The sequence below is a fragment of the Puntigrus tetrazona genome, chromosome 22 (assembly GCF_018831695.1).
Source record: "Puntigrus tetrazona isolate hp1 chromosome 22, ASM1883169v1, whole genome shotgun sequence".
Classification (NCBI taxonomy): domain Eukaryota; kingdom Metazoa; phylum Chordata; class Actinopteri; order Cypriniformes; family Cyprinidae; genus Puntigrus; species Puntigrus tetrazona.
The window spans coordinates 966629-983152 of record NC_056720.1 but is presented as its reverse complement, the minus strand read 5'-3'; the positions used below and the strand labels follow the sequence as shown (position 1 = coordinate 983152).

At 42.1% G+C, this 16524-nt stretch overlaps 2 protein-coding genes and 1 long non-coding RNA gene across 3 annotated transcripts in view; 1 reads left to right on the top strand and 2 right to left on the bottom strand.

Moving 5' to 3' along the window:
* Positions 1-150: 150 nt before the first annotated feature.
* On the bottom strand, positions 151-9813 carry pparda (peroxisome proliferator-activated receptor delta a). The gene is made up of 8 exons (XM_043223646.1): positions 9670-9813; positions 4519-4897; positions 4300-4439; positions 3423-3561; positions 3137-3339; positions 2838-3044; positions 2060-2303; positions 151-1848 (listed from the first exon to the last, which is right to left on the bottom strand). Exons 2-8 carry the CDS (start codon positions 4871-4873, stop codon positions 1601-1603), a joined length of 1536 nt encoding a protein of 511 aa, XP_043079581.1. The 5' UTR covers positions 4874-4897; positions 9670-9813; the 3' UTR covers positions 151-1600.
* LOC122328046 lies at positions 9709-10596 on the top strand. Its single transcript, XR_006247761.1, has 2 exons — positions 9709-9841; positions 10191-10596. It is a non-coding gene; the product is annotated as an uncharacterized LOC122328046 (long non-coding RNA).
* Positions 10443-16524, bottom strand: part of def6b (DEF6 guanine nucleotide exchange factor b) — a 7462-nt gene continuing 1380 nt past the window's right edge. Inside the window, exons 3-11 of the mRNA XM_043223628.1 lie at positions 16058-16237; positions 15755-15982; positions 15140-15286; positions 14961-15069; positions 14365-14663; positions 13119-13285; positions 12008-12206; positions 11844-11934; positions 10443-11346 (exon numbers count right to left, since the gene is read on the bottom strand). Of these exons, the coding sequence (XP_043079563.1) occupies positions 11168-11346; positions 11844-11934; positions 12008-12206; positions 13119-13285; positions 14365-14663; positions 14961-15069; positions 15140-15286; positions 15755-15982; positions 16058-16237 (1599 nt within the window). The 3' untranslated portion in view covers positions 10443-11167. The remainder of the gene's footprint in view (positions 11347-11843; positions 11935-12007; positions 12207-13118; positions 13286-14364; positions 14664-14960; positions 15070-15139; positions 15287-15754; positions 15983-16057; positions 16238-16524) is intronic.

Genomic DNA, 16524 nt, shown 5'->3' with positions numbered 1-16524 from the left:
TTTGAGCTAGTGAACCCCACACACCCTTAAAACATCCACTTACCTCAAGAATAATCCAGTGACCCCTAAAAACTCAGTTTGAACGTAAAAGATGTTGGCTTGGTGTGCACTACACGGCATGTTCATGAATCAACCCAGGAGATGCATTAGTGAGGTTTTAGCCTGTAGTTTTATTCAGATGTTCTTCAGGTGTTTTACAGAAGCCTGTAGAAAACATCAGCGCTCGATCATCCCGCAGTGTTCCCCTCGTTCACATTACCAGGAAACTGTGACAGGAAGACATGGACGTGTCTCAAAACGCACAGATTCACGGCATGTCATGTCTACAGGATCCAGTTAGCAGCACAACCACGGGAAGCATCGTCAGACTGAGGTCAAAGGTCACAGCCGATACAGGACCAGCTTGGTATATTGATATGCTCGATTGGGGACGTCGTGTTGCGACCACAGCCTCTGATTCAGGAAACTAACTAATAAAGCGTTATTAAATAACATTAATATAAACTCTGGAGTCAGATTTTCAATCACTGATCTGAGCTCTGATATAAATGTGATCACAGTATCATTTCTTAGAAACGCAAACAGAAAGAAACAGTTAAAAAAACGGAAATTCGAGGTTTGCAAGTTGTAATGACGCTCTGCCAGTTGTTCAGGTTTTGCGATAGCGATTGGGGAAGATCCCTGCTAAGAAAAAAAACGAACCGGTCTTAGCTGGTTCTGTAAAGAGATTTTGGGAAAGTGACGCCCGGTTAAAGCTTTGTTTTTCAAATAAGCGATCTAGTTTTAATTTCTTGAAGCATTTAAGATTAGTAAAAGTTTCATGTGTCGTTTTTATAAACGATATAATTCGATCCGCAACGAAAAGCTTGTTGCATTCTCAATGCTGCCACAAGGAGCGCTGTAGGGAACATTAGCATTACGATCAGCTCAACTGATAGTGAGGTGAAGCAGATTAGTGAAAGTTAGTTAGTGCTGACGTGTTCATATGTAGCTAATAATAACACATATTGTTTAATAACAGTAATTTGAAGGAAACTCTTCGGTGCTGAGGTTTATTACCGCCACATGAACGCAAAAGCACAAGTTTAAACGCGAGAGCGAGCTTGTATGTCGCGATACCGTACTTATGTAGTGTGTTTTTGGCTTCATCAGCAACATAATGAAAGGCTAGCTTGCGAACAATTGAAACAAATGAATTTTACAAATAGCAGCAACCTTTGGTATTAACTTCAGACGACGTAACAGCTTAGGTCGCGGTAGCGCTGCAGTATTCCCCAAGTGTCTTATTGGTCAATACGTTTTTGTCACGACTTTAAAAAAAACACTGTGTTTTCAAAGACATTTTCGTCCCTATCATGAATAGGAATGCACTGCTGCGATTGAAAGACGGCGGAAATTTGAGGCGAATATTGTGAGGCTTGAACAGCTGACAGCGCGATACTGCGCTTCACTGACGTCTCTTTGACCCACGCCGCCTGACCCGGTCCGGTTTAGAGTTAAGTCTGCGCTGATTTCATCAGCGACAAATCGTCCGTTTTATAAAAATAACAACTCTGAAGGTCACAGTGATTGGTCAGCGTGCCTGGAATGGTTCGTGGACTCAGTACATGTCCCTGTAGATCTCCTGCAGCAGCGGGTGCAGCGACGTCTCCGACTCCGTCTTCTTGATCTTCTGCACCAGCTGCGCGTTCTCCGTCACCAGCTGCCGAAGGTCTGCGAGTTTCTGCAGAAGTTTGGGGAAGATGAAGCTGGCATCGGGATGATTGAGCTGCAGGTGCTGGTTGAGGGCCTGGAGGATGTTGTCCTGGATCTCCTCCACTTGGTGGACGTTCATGAGACCTGGACGATCTGCGAGCAAACACACCAATTTTATTTGCGCAATTATGCATGAAAACTAGGGATGGGCGAAAGCAAGATACTTTCTAATATTTATGACCAATCATGATGATTTAGAGAATCCTGTTTTATCTTTTTACCCAAAATAAGGAGTGATATCATCCATCCCTAACTGTGTTACAATCTTGGAGTTTCATCTTTAACCCCTAGGATTCTCGCTCACCTCCACAGAGGATAATGGCCGCCACAAAGAGCGCAAGGTCACTATCGTCCAGCTCGAGAGCGTTGAACTTCACCGCGAACTCAAACTTTGGCTCCATGATCTCGCTGAAGGGTTTGCGCAGACTGCGCAGGAACTCTCTGGTCACAAAGCCCCGCCCATTCGCCACCAGCAGACCGTCTTTATTCATGAGCGACGGCAACATGGCGAAGATCGCTTCGTGGACCCCGTACTTCAGCAGCGTCACCTGCAGGAGCGGAGGGGAGCTAGCTGAACGCACTGCATTTTTTGGGTTTCACAGAGAGATTTAACGAAGAATGGTTGTCAGAAGTATTTAGAATAAAACATTTTCTGCTTGTGTTTAATGACATAAATCGGTATACTATAACGACTTTACAAATGATTTCACAAAAAGCTGTCCTGCCTATGTTTCATTAAACAAATTGAAATGTTACAATTTACACTTCTTGCAACAACACAAGAAATATTTTTTACGATTGTGGGATACAGCACGCATTTTGAATTCTGCATGTTTAACGAATTGCTATAAATGCGACGATTCGACTTAAATCACTTTACGCACAATTTCAGTGAATTTTTTTTCAATGCAACATTTTCACTTTAATACTGATCTACACAAAAAATGTATTCTGCTTTTTCAATTTAACCAACAATTTGCACAGTAAGGCGTTTACGAATAAAATAGACGCTCTGTTTCGTTTTTTTTTACATAGTTAAAAATCTTTACTATTTACGCAACATACCCCCCCGATTACGTTACCTGGTCGTTCAAGAACAGGTCGATGAACCCCGGGATGCTTTTGGAGAACTCTGTGAGTTCTCGTACGGTTTCCACGGTCGTGCACTGACAGCGGTAGAACACGTGCACACCAATCTCTTTATTGGGCGGGGCTCCGTTAATCACCTGATTCCAGACCAGCCCGTTTTCCGCCTGCCACAGCGAGTCCATGTCATGAATGACAAACGGCTGAAGGACACACAGAGACAAAACGCTTCGTTTTCGCAACTGTGTTTATTTGCAGGGCTCTTTTTACGTTTGGCATGCCTCGAGCTGTTTACCGGGCTCGCGTTGGTCTTCCCCGTCAGGATGTTGCGAGCTTTCTTCTTGGTCATGTTCAGGTTCTTCAGGTAGGCGTTGTTGACCCGTTTGGCGAGAGATTTCAGATCTGACCCGCTGGAGTTCGGAGAGCTCTTTTCTCCCGCTAACAGACCGGCCACTAGCTTACGCTTCTCTGCCTCCGGCATCCGGCCGTATCGGATCGCTACAAACACACAATCTCATTCAACACGCTAGAAAGTCACGCTTGTCTTATTGCTCGCTAATGTCTGCTGTCGTTTCGCTCACCATCATGGGACATCCCCAGCATCAGGCACTTTTGGAAACGACAGAACTGACATTTGTTCCGACTTTTCTTTTGGATCTTACAGCTGCGCTCACATTTCTCATACTCCAGCTTCATACGAATGGTCCTCCGGAAAAAACCCTGAAAAAAATTATTTTCCGAACCATTTAGAAACATTTACATTCTGCTTGAGTTTTGAAAAAGCGTTAGAACTGATTTATTTATTAATGAACTGCATTAAATGCAACATTTTCACGAATGATTTCTCAAAAGTTACACAAGAATTGATTTTATGGTTGATCTACACAGAAATGTGTTCTAATTGTTTCATATGTTGCGTTTAAATGCAACAACTTATTCGAGAGTTGTTTATACAGAAATAAAATTTGTGAATCAAATTAAGTGCAACAGTTATGCATTGCAAGATTGTACACAGAAGTGTATTTAAATGAACAAATTATGATCGATTTTACAAAACGTTGTACATTTTCGTTCTACTAGCGTTTCAAGCACTGCATTAAATGCAACATTTTATTAAATGCCCATATTTCTGTAATTCCATCCAATTTACACAATTATTTTATGATTGATGCATATATAAATGTATTTAATGCGAGACAAATGTGCTCCACCAGCGTTTCATGCGTTGCATTAAATTTTTTTAAGAAGTTCAGTGCAACAACTGGTTTACACAGAAATGTTTACACAGAGTGTGTTTAATGCATTGCATTACATACAACAATCTGACTTCACTGACCTCGACAAAATATTCTTCTGGCAACAATTGATCGAATTCAATGCTATAACTGAGGCAAGACTGACATGAACTGTATTTAATGCATTGAATTCACGTTTTTATGAACTAGCGTGACCTCTGACCTTGCAGCCCTCGCAGGCATGAACGCCGTAGTGGAATCCTGACGCTCTGTCGCCACAGATGCGGCACTCCATGTTTAGCCCCGCCCCCTCCTCACGGCCCTGCAGGAGCTGCTCCGACAGAGACGACGCTTTGGAGACATCTACACACAATCACACACTTCAGACGTCTTCTAAACGAAAGTAACGTGCCAAACCAATCAACCGCTCTCCTCCAGTCACCTGCGGAGGCTTCAGGGCTGGCCGTGCTGAGGCTCGTGTTGCTCTGCTCTTCCAGTTCGCTCGCCTCCTGACGATTGGTCTCCCAGCTAAGCTCCTCCCCCTGCAGATCCATGCCGTCCTCAGGCTCCACCCTCACGTCCAGCTCCAGGTTAAGCCCCGCCCCCGCTCCCAGCTCACACAGCACGTCCTCCAGCTGTTTGTCGTCAGGCCCATCCCCCTGGCTACTGCAGGGGGAGGAGTCTTCGGTCCCCATACAGACTCCGCCCACCACACCGGGATCTCTGGGTAATCTTCTCCTCACGGTCAGAACGGACGAGTCTCTTCTGTCCATCTCCAGAAACTCAAAGACGCTCATGAGCCGCGGCGATCATAACAGCACCTGAGAGACACAAATACATCACGTTTTATCTAAAAAAACATGCTGTTTTATACGCTGTGTGTATAACATTCATTACTTTATAAAATTGCTTACATAAAGTAGTTAACAAGAAGACCAACAAAAAAACATGTTCGTTACTTAAAATAATATACATATTCAATTAAATCAAATAAACAAACATACATTTTGCGATATCTAAAAAAACATTTTTCATCTAGTTTTCGAACCACGTTTCTCAATTTTATATAATTTGATGTACAAAAATAACTTTAAAAATGAATAAAAACTATTTTAAATATTTTTAAACAACAAAAACAAAAATCCCAAAAATTATAAAAATAAACACATTTAATTGAGATATATATATATATATATATATATATATATATATATATATATATATATATATATATATACACACACACAAACACATAAAATCATAATTCATATAATCCCATGTTAAAAGTGTCTGGTCTGATGTGTATGTGTGTATGTGTGTGTGTGTGTGTGTGTGTGTGTGTGTGTGTGTGTGTGTGTATATATATATATATATATATATATATATATATATATATATATATATATATATATATATATATATATATATGTATGTATTCGAGGAACAGTTGCGATAACACAACACTGATTTGACAGCTGTACGTTGTTCAGAAGACACCGGAGCCCTGTGGTACGCCCACCCCCGACCGACCGCCCGCCGCACGGCATTCTGGGAACTAACACACACCAGCTGTAGAGACATGAGACGTCTGCGGCCGAACCAAAGCAAAGCCCAGCGTTCCCAGACTGACAGAGACACTGCTGTCTTTAGACCTCTCACACACACACACAGGGACAGATGAAACCTCAGTGTATTTCTCAGTATCAGTTCCCAGAAGCACCCAGTGAAGCTCTGAGAATGAGGAGCAGAGGTCACCGGAGCGGCTGCAGGCCACAGGATCTGCCCCTCGCTGGAGCTTCACACTCTCTCACGCTGAACTGTCTCACACACACACACACACACACACACACACACACACACACACACACACACACACACACACACACACACACACACACACACACATCACACACTCACACACACACACACACACACACACACACACACACACACACACACACACACACACACACACACACACACACACACACACACACACACACACACACACACACACACACACACACACTCTCTGTGTTTGAGTCCTACCAGTCTGGATGTTTGGACAGTGTCTTCATGATCACAGGCCAGCTCTGACACACACATCAGCTTCACAGTAACTGGTGGGAGTGCAGAAAAACTAACTAAAAAGAACTAAGTAATAAAATAAAATAACAGACAAAAAAAGTTTTATTTTAGGACTAATCGATAAAAATACTTATAGTCTGTAAAGTAATTAAAGTTTACAAAAATGAAATCAAATTAAATGAAATTATTATAGTCTATATTTATTATAATTCACTTTTATTAAAACAAAAGTAAACTAAATTAAAATGACCACACGTTTTCTTTTAGAGTTAGTCTACAGTTAGAGTTCTAGTGATCAAATAAATTAGCAGATAGTTTTATTTTGGGTTTAATCCATGTTCTTTGGAATTTTACTTTCATTTACAACACTACAGCAAAATGTATTCAAAAGTAAAAGTATTAAAATAAAACAATAAAATAAAATAACATGTTTTAGGGTTTTATATTTGATCATTATAAACAACACAAACAAAACAAACAACTAAACTCAACTAAATAAATAAACAGCTTGGTCTGCATTCACTACAGTGTACCTTACGAGAAAAATAAAATAAAATAAAATAAATAAGCACGTTTTATTTCATTGCATTTGCATTTTTTTGTTACGTTAAAACTATACAATAAAATAAAACAACCACAAATAGCCAAACGTTTAATTTAAGGGTTACCCCACAGTTACTATTTGCTTTACGACAAAACTAAAGCAACAAAATAAAATAAACAAAGTTTAAGTTTTTTTTTTTAGGTTTAGTCTACAGTCACTATTATTCCTGGAAACAAAGCAGTCGTGTGCCTGTTCAGACAAATAAACAAGAGCACAGATCATCCTGAAAACACAGCGGGGTCCTGCGCTCTGATTGGTCGGCCGAGAGTTATGTGGGTCAGTGTGCGGATCAATGAGTGTGTTCAAACACTGCAGATCTCCTAAAAACCTTCATCACTACAGCAGATTAGCAGCTTTAATCCGCCGCAGAATTTACATACGGCTGCGTTTCTGTGTGGGGTCAAAGGTCACCGCTAACACGCTACCCTCGCTGTACGTAGTAAAACGTTTTATGCTCCTGTAGTACACCAGTATTCCGCTCTGACTTCTTCACAGGCGTGAGGTTAACGAGTTCATTAGCGAGGCTAGCTCCGGGTGACGCTCCTCTCCGTCTCTGAGCCAATTAGTACTCGTTAGTATTCATTAGCGGCTCATTAGACGCTTTTGTACGACGGAAGACAATAAACCAACCGGTTCACCTACTCAGAACTACAGGAAGACCAGGAGAAATCAGGTCTGAAATCCAGCAAGGAAAAGAACGCAAGTTTGCGAAGTTTTTTTCAAAATTCACAGAATCGACTAAAAAGTATTTTCAAACTTGTAAAAAACGTTTTTTTAATGGGAACGAATCCCATAGTGCACTGCGAAAGACATCAGTGAAACCATTCCCGTATTAAGGGTATGTTCTTAATTTATTACAAAATACTCAATTATGTATAAATATTATGTAATACGAAAGTGTGGGAAAACTCGATTCCATCGCACACGATGCAGATCGCTGTTTCCATGGTAACAGCGACCTCTGTGGTTGGAGGATCTCTCTTCAGGATTCTACCAAGATATTCTTCGTAAAAAATAAACTGGAAACACCTGATCGGCGTTTGGATGAAAATACAAATATATGCTTTACGAAGCTTTTCCTTTTGTTTCCGAAAACAAACTTAATTTAGAATATTATTATTCAAAAAGATGCGACACCAGTTTGTTCTTCGGTTTTTCAAGTGCCTCTTTTTTCAAAAGACAAGGAAGTTCTCACGGAAACAAGAGTCGCGACAAAATTTTTACGTTAATTAGGCAATTAAATGCTTTTTCAAATGACGCATTCTCGTGGATTCTACTCAAAGCTTGTGGTGAATCAGAAAAGGTTTGCACATTATCACAAAAAAAGAGCTGTTTCTCTATAGCGAACTTTATTTTACTGCGTTATTTTGTCAACTTTTGATCACATAGTGTCGATTTTGCTGTTTCCATGCGAACAAGAATTGCGACATAAATCTTTACGCCACTAATTAAACGCTTTTTAACATCACAAAAAATTTAATAAAGAAATCTAATGTTATGTCCAGAATTGACCGGATTTTGCGAAAGCCTCAAACTTTCTGACCGACTCTATCATTGGTCAACAAATGTCCAGAACGTGATAGTTCGTCAACTCATAGCCGAACGACGTGGCATAGAAACAACAATCTTAGCATAAACGTTGTAGACTCTGGATTTATCTATTGAACTCTTTTTGAAGTCATCTTGTGGCTCATCTCCAGAACCTCGCGGTCCAAGGAAACGTTTATCGTTAAAAATCGATTTCCGTGTGATGCGTGAGATTCAAACTCTTGGCGAAACCAAGACAAGGCAAGAGCGCAAAGTATTTAGGTTTGTCCGCAAGGACTCCAAAGAGTTATGAAGCGAGTCGCCAGGCGCAAAGATTAATCTTTTAAGATTTGCGAATGTTACCAAACCGCAGTCACTTTCGCAAACTCTAGTGTTTCACAATCTCAAATACTTCCACACCGTCGCCAGGACCGTGAGACCGAGAGACCGGAGCTGACATCTCTACAGCGAGGAAGGAAGGAACCCCCTCAAACCTGCCGCTGACGGACGGAAAGACCTTCGATCCAACACCAGAGGAAGAAACGAGAAGTCCAGAAGAAAACCGACGGAGCAGATCTACGACTGTCCCTCTGAGAAGAGCCAGAGCCAAAACACACATCACTAGCAGTTCATTAACCACGGGTTTACTACAAATAAAACTAAAAAGAAAACATGTTAATCAAAAATTAACCAACTAACAATGGCATCTGTAGTAAAACCGCGGGGTCAGGGCGCCCTCCCCAAAAAAAAGCGTACTACGGCGTGGTTTAATTCTCGTAAGGGATGACACGGAGTGTGTTAATATTCAGCGGCGGGTCGTGACTCCTCGGGGTCGATGAACGGGTGCCACCACAAACATCTCAAAGTTCACGTCAACATATTTTTTGTTGGCGCCCCTGGTCCTGGCGGCTTCTGCACGGCTTGTATTTTTGCATGAAGTTGAAACGTGTGATGAATGAGAGCTCTTTAGACGCTTCTCCGGGGATGTTAGAGCCCGTTATACCGGAGCCCAGAGACTGTTTGTTCAGTTTGTAAACACGCGCTGTGTGCCAGTATATGGAGCAAGAGTCCCAAGATCACCCCAAAAACAACTTTCACCTACAAACAACACAAACCTGCCTATCTATCTATCTATCTATCTATCTATCTATCTATCTATCTATCTATCTATCTATCTATCTGTCTGTCTATCTTTCTTCTGTCTGTCTATCTATCTATCTATCTATCTGTCTCTCTGTCTATCTATCTATCGGTACGGGTCTTTAACTCTTCGTCAACAACAAAACTCTGAGTGAAACTTCGCACGAGCGTCAGTCTTAACGGTGTCCGGTAAATAACCCGCCGCGGTGTCGTGTGTCCGCGTGAAGAACTTACGCGTCAGAGCGGACGATCCCGACGGTTTCCTTCGTTATTTTCCGGCCCGATCAGCGGGGACGGTTCATGTTTACCGGGACTCGCTCCGCCGCATCACACCGGAGCCCCGATGGCGCGAGCGCTCCGGCCCCGCTCCGGTGTGACGTCAGAGCGGCTCGTCTCATTTAACCCTGTGAGAACCTCAGACCTTGCTTTCTCACATCTCTTGACTGACATAGAATCTCGTAGGTTGATTGAACTATGAAATATGAATAATAATAATATAGCGATTATATTGAAATAGTAATATAATAACATTCCTCTGTAATACGTTATTATCTTTTACATTTTATTTCCTTATTTGTTTATTTTTAGCCTTAATGTATTTAATTTTATATGTGAAACTTTACTAGGTGTTATTTTTTTCCCACACACACACACACACACACACACACACACACACACACACACACACACACACACACACACATATAATTATATGTGCTGCATTCTGTAAATGTGCTTTTAATATTTGTTTTTAGCTGCAGCGCAAGCGCCGTTCATGTTCAGCTGAGACTTGTCGGTCACTTCCGGTCACTGCCAGGAGATGGCGCTGCTCGCCGTGTGACCCATGATCTTCAGGAGACGTGAAGACACACGTGAGACGTCTTGATTTAACGTTCAGACGGTGCGGCAGCCCTTATAACCCATTCTCCACCTTTAAAGTTGTCCAACTTTCCTCAAGGAGTTTTGAGTGAAATTAGATTGAAATGTATAAAACATAGTCACACATATTTTGTTTTTCTACTCATTTATTTCCTCTCGTGACAGCGAGCGAGAGATAAAGCGCGGTTTATCTGTAAAGAGCACAGCATCTCCTGCTCACACAGGAAACAGGAAGTCAAACCGCAGCGGCTTCACCGAAAATCATACAGCAACAACAACAACGAGATAATACATTTCAGTTTCAATTATGAGCAATCATTTCAGCTAGGGTTCATTCACACTCGATTTGGTTGATTCAAAATAAAAATGTGCGCCATTCGTTGACCAGTGCTCTGCAGTGAATGGGTGCCGTCAGAATGAGAGTCCGAACAGCTGATAGAAACATCGCAGTAACCTACAAGTCATTCGCATCCAGCCACGCGTTTCTTGAGAGCTGTCTTGGTCTGTAAATAACACTTGCAGATTTCTCGCCTGATTCAGACCAGAACACTTTTCTCAGTTATCTTCAGTATTTTATTCTCTTACTGCTAGATTTATTTAATCTTACTCCAGGTGATGGACTGGAGTGCTGTGGATTGATGTGCTGTGTTTTTATGACTCTCATTCCGACGGCACCCATTCACTACAGAGCATCCTTTGCTGAGACGCTGGTGCTGATCTGATTTCACCAGCAGCTGATCCTGATCTCAGACGGCCTGAGGCTGAGCACGTTTTCAGCAGATTTTCATTACAGACCGAACCGTTTCCTGAAGTTTATGAAGTGCTACGTCAGTTGTGTTCATTTCTGTCAGGTTTATTCCGCCTCAGCGTCAGTTGGCTCTTTGTTTTCGTTGTCGCCGCAGTCCATATTTCCACCGTGGAGGCTGTCGGGTTTCTCTCTCTCGGGTTTCTGAGGAGGTCTGGATTCGCTCTCGCTGACCGAAGGGATGCGGACCGGAGGAGCCAGAAGATTACTAGAAGACGCTCTCCTTTCTTCAAAAGAATGGAGCAGGAGAGCAGTTAAGTGTGCAATAAAACACACGCAATACTAAAAACTATTCATACCATGCATAATGATATTGATTTACCATTATATTTACTGATCTTACATCGTATTCAAAGAACAAATCGTATTGAAAACATCGCATTCAAAGAACGCTTTGAAACAGTGAATCATTTAGCGAAAATTGCGAAATGATACTAAATGGATGAACTTGAAGATCTTCATTCTGGATTTTGGTGTTTGCGTGTATGGACGCTCTCTGAATCGGCAAAACACCTCTTGAAATACTTGCTATGGATGTGAAAAGCGCAAAAAAAATCAAATCTAATACACTTTTTTTTTATGACAGAAGAAAGTTTTGTAGGTGGCATGTTAACGTCATTGAGGTCGATTGAGGTCAACGTGTGAAAATTTCAACTAAAAATATGGCTGAGTAAAAATAAACTCGGCCTCGAAGCATTTTTAACGCAACAAGAAGGCCCCAAACCTCCGGGGCCGATGGGGTGCATCAGGCGGTTCATCTGCACGTTCCAGTGTTTGACGCTGGTGCTGGCCTGACGGAGTCTGCGCTGCGCGGCCTGCGGACGACACACGTTCATGAGTGCGGAGGAACACGCGAGGAGCACGACACTAGCGCGCCACTGAGCTCACCGCGATGTCCTGGTCCACCCTGCGCCGGCTGGCCCGCACCTTGTCCAGCTGGTTCTGAGCCTCGTCCAGAGCCTGAGACTTCTTCTCCATCTCCTGCAGGAGCTCCTGCTTCTCGCGCTGGGTCTGCTGGAGCTGCTCCTCCTGCTCCTCCTGCAGCGCTAGCAGAGACTTCACCTTCTCCTCCTCCTCCGCCAGCAGCCTGCCAACACAGAAACAAGCGCTAGCGCTAAACACCAGAGAACGCATCTATAAACATCAGATATTCAATGCTAACACAGCTAAACATTTGGCAACATTTTATTTGTAAAAGCCTTAAATAGTCACTTACTTAATTCTACAACATTAAATGATTCTTTTATTTATATATATATAAATGTGTCCATAACCAAACCATATTTTCAAACTATTGTCAAACTACAACACAGATGACAGGAAGTCTCACGGGTATCTTGTGTGTGGAGTGTGTGTGTGTGTGTGTCTAATATTTATTATCTTTATACAGTTGTATGTGACTAAACCTTCAGCAACTTGTGAAATAAGTAATAAGTATATATATATATATATATATATATATATATATATATATATATATATATATATATATATATATATAGAGAGAGAGAGAGAGAGAGAGAGAGAGAGAGAGAGAATATATGTGTGTGTGTGTGTGTGTGTGTGTTTAAACAAAAACAATAGAGGTATGTCCATATTAGCTAATTCACACTTAAAAATAAAAAATAAATGTGTCCATATATATTTTTCCAAATAAATATCTAAATGTATTTAAATAATAACTACAAAGCTCTACACCTACATGCCGTCTGTGTCTCATTTCTATAAATATTTAAATATGTCTAAATATGACTGTTGTTGTTTTTTTTCTGGGCAGAGCTTCCTCTTAGTGTTACTGACAACCTTTCTGTCTCTCTCTCTCTCTCTCTCTCTCTCTCTGTGTGTGTGTGTGTGTGTGTGTGTGTGTGTGTGTGTGTGTGTGTGTGTGTGTGTGTGTGTGTGTGTGTGTGTGTGTGTGTGTGTGTGTGTGTGTGTGTGTGTGTGTGTGTGTGTGTGTGTGTGTGTGTGTGTGTGTGTGTGTGTGTGTGTGTGTGTGTACCTGGTCTGTGTGTATCTGTAGCTCTCCTCCTCTTGTCTGGCTCTGATCTGCTGCTCCAGAGCTTCTTGAAGTCTATGATGAAGATCTTCCAGCTCTCTGATTCTCCGCCGCTGGTGTTCAGCCTCTAGATCACGAACCGCCACCTCTGCGCGAAGATTCGCCCGCGCCTGACAAACACACACACACACACGCACACAGACGCACACAGACACACACACACACACACACACACACACACACACACACACACACACACACACACACACACACACACACACACACACACACACACACACACACACACACACACACACACACACACACACACACACACACACACACACACACACACACACACACACACACACACACACACACACACACACAGACAGTCTGGTGTTAGGTTTAAGTGTAAATCTTGTTCTAGAACATGTGGGCGGGTCTTATATTAACGAGGACCCAGGTGTCAATCAAAGGTCTTTCATTTTCATTTTTGATTATTAACCATATTTTTGAAAATTAAATTATATATAAATTTTGACTTAGATGAGGGTTATTTTAGTACTGAGATAACATTACAATTTTTGTTGCTTTGTTTTAATTTAGTTTAAAACTAAACTTTTTTATATGTCCAGCCTAGTTTTATTTTAGTTTTAACTATTTTAGTGCATCAAACTAAATGAAAATGAAAAGAGTTCCCTCAAAAACTAAGATAAAATAAGTTTTTTGTTCATTTAAATATGTTCTTATTTCTATTTTGTAGTTAAAGTTTAGTAATATTGCTTTCATTTAAAACATATCTACAGTATATGCAGTAGGTATCATAAAACAGACTTTTATTCCAGGTTAAGAAATATTGCCTATGATTTGGACTTAAGTTGCATTTTTTAAAATGCATTTACCTACTAGTCTAAAGATCACTTTGCTTTTTTTTAATTTCATACTAAAAATAAAAATGTATTATTTATATTTTTATTAAATGCATTTTTCTATATAAGTTAATATAATATAATATATAAATAAAATATAATATATAATATAAAAATGTAACAATTAATCGCATTCCAAAATAAAAGTTTTGTGTGTGTACTGTGTGTGTATGTAATATTTTTTAATATGTAATATCAAAATAATATCTATTTAGTATAAAGATGTATTTAATACGTAAAGAACATGTTTTTCTTCAATATGCATGCACGTGTAACATTTCTTTTGTATTTGACTGATGGTGTGGCTGTGACCTCACCTCCTGGGCTTCCTGTAGCTGTCTCTGCAGGGTCTTCTGCAGCTCGTCGTGCTGGCTCCGCCTCCTCCTCTCCTCCTGCTGCAGGGAGGCCTGGGCCTGTCTCTGCGCCTCCTTCAGGAGCTCCAGCTCGGCCAGCTGCTCCTGACGCTCCCCCTGCAGCTCCCTGAGCCGCCGCGTCTCCTCGGCCCTCAGCGAGCGCCTCCTCTCACGCTCCTCGCGCAGCTCCCTCCGCCGGAGCCTCAGCTCCTCGTGCAGCGAGCCCTGGCCGTCCACCGACAGACGCAGAGCCGTCTGCAGCGCTGAGAGAGCAGACACACTCACCGGTGTTTATCATCACTACTCTCAAACCTCATGAACACATATATACACACTTTCAGCGGCGGGGGTGCCTCAGGGCTCAGTTCTCGGACCACTTATCTTCTCTGTCTACATTGCATCCTTAATAATCGAAATGGTGTTACAAGATTCATCTTTAATGAGCCGAAAAAGAATGCACATCACATAGCTTCTCTATAAAATTCAAAGCATTAATGTTTGCCTACTAAAATAAAGTGCTACCGTTTCTTTTTCCGATCTTCTTTAAGATCCACACTCACCTGTGATCCACTCCTGTCTCTGTCTGGAGTCGGGCGCGCTGATCTCGAAGGTCTTGTTGAGCGTTTTGACGCAGAACATGCATCTCTTCCCGTCTCGGTCGGACAGCACCTGAGGGTCAGTCGGAGCGTCACACACGCACAGAAACACTCGGACACGGACACAGCGGAGGGCGGCGTACCTCCACGCAGCAGTTCTGGTCCATCTCGATCACGCCCTTACAGTCGCGACAATCCTCGCCCACGAAGTACGAGAGCGAGCCGGGCTTCAGACAGAACCAGCGCTCCGTCCAGTTCCTGCGCAGATGACCCTTCTTCCACAGATAGCCCTGAGACGAGAACATCATTCATTTCATAAAAGCTGCTGTTTATGTGTGCGTTGTGTATATTTATTATATATATATAAACAGACATACACGTGCATGTATCTACATGTATATATTTTAGGGCTGTCAGTTTAACGCGATAACTCAATTAGTTATGAAAAAATTATACGATTAGAATATTCTGGAGACGGCATAAACTTCATCTCCAGAGCTGCTTCACAGCGATTATTCGAAGAAAACTTGAAGATGCGAAGATGTTTTGTACATGTCCTTCATTAGATCTTCATTAGAAACATGCATTGCTAACAACTTGTTTTCTCAGTATTTTAATTCCAGATTTTCAAATAGTTGTATCTCTGCAAATGCTGTCCTATCCTAACAAACCAAACATCAACGGAGAGGTTATTTATTCGGGTTTTAAGCATAAATCTGTCATCAGCTGGAGCAGAAGATCAGCAGAAGACGTCGCACCTCCTTCAGCACGTTGCCCACCATCTCTCTGTAGACCTTCTCCACAGCCACGCCGATGCTCTCCCCGTCCAGCCCTCGGCTCACAGCCGCCGCGTTCACCACGTCCAGAAAGCTCCAGACGCTCAGGCCGTCCTTCTGGACGGAGTCCTGCGTCAGGAACTCCTCCAGCTCCACGCAGGTCAGCTCCACCGGCATCACGCTGCTCACCTTCCTCAGAAGATACTCCGCCTGGACGTCAGACACACGGACATCATCATCACGGCCGATCACAGAGGGGAGGAGCCTGTGAAGAGAGGGTCTCACCTCCTCCGGCACGAGCGTGAGGGGGTATCTGTCGTCCGCCAGGAAGTTGAAGAGACACCAGAGCCTCATGGAGTCCTGATTGGACAGAAGCCGCTGGCCGTCGGGGCGGTAGTTCTTCTTAGAAGAGAGAGTCCAGCACAGCTCGTCAACCTCCTCTTTAACGAACGTCCCCTCCGTCACCTAGAGACGCCACAAACATCATCCCAACTATGTCTCCACGAAAGAAAAAGATTCAGCGGATCATCAGCAATCAGATCTAATGATGACCCAGACTTGAATCTCAACTGTTTTAGGAGAAACATCTGAAATAAAATCCTGATTTTCTTGAGACTTTGTGCAAGACACTTTCAGGCATCTCAGAGGTCTTTAACACCTCAATTATTCTCCAAGAAAGCAATGAGATTTAATTTATTTCTGAGAAAAAGACCACAAGAGATCTGAACAATGTTTTAAACTGTGCTTAGATT

What these genes read in the sequence shown, in the direction of transcription:
- pparda (XM_043223646.1), bottom strand. Translation starts at nt 4,873, where the DNA reads ATGAGCGTCTTTGAGTTTCTGGAGATGGACAGAAGAGACTCGTCCGTT. An exon ending in CAGCCCTGAAGCCTCCGCAG is followed by an intron (nt 4,440 to 4,518) that starts GTGACTGGAGGA and finishes GATTGTGTGTAG; the next exon opens with ATGTCTCCAAAGCGTCGTCT. An exon ending in ACCTGTTCTTGAACGACCAG is followed by an intron (nt 2,304 to 2,837) that starts GTAACGTAATCG and finishes CCGCTCCTGCAG; the next exon opens with GTGACGCTGCTGAAGTACGG.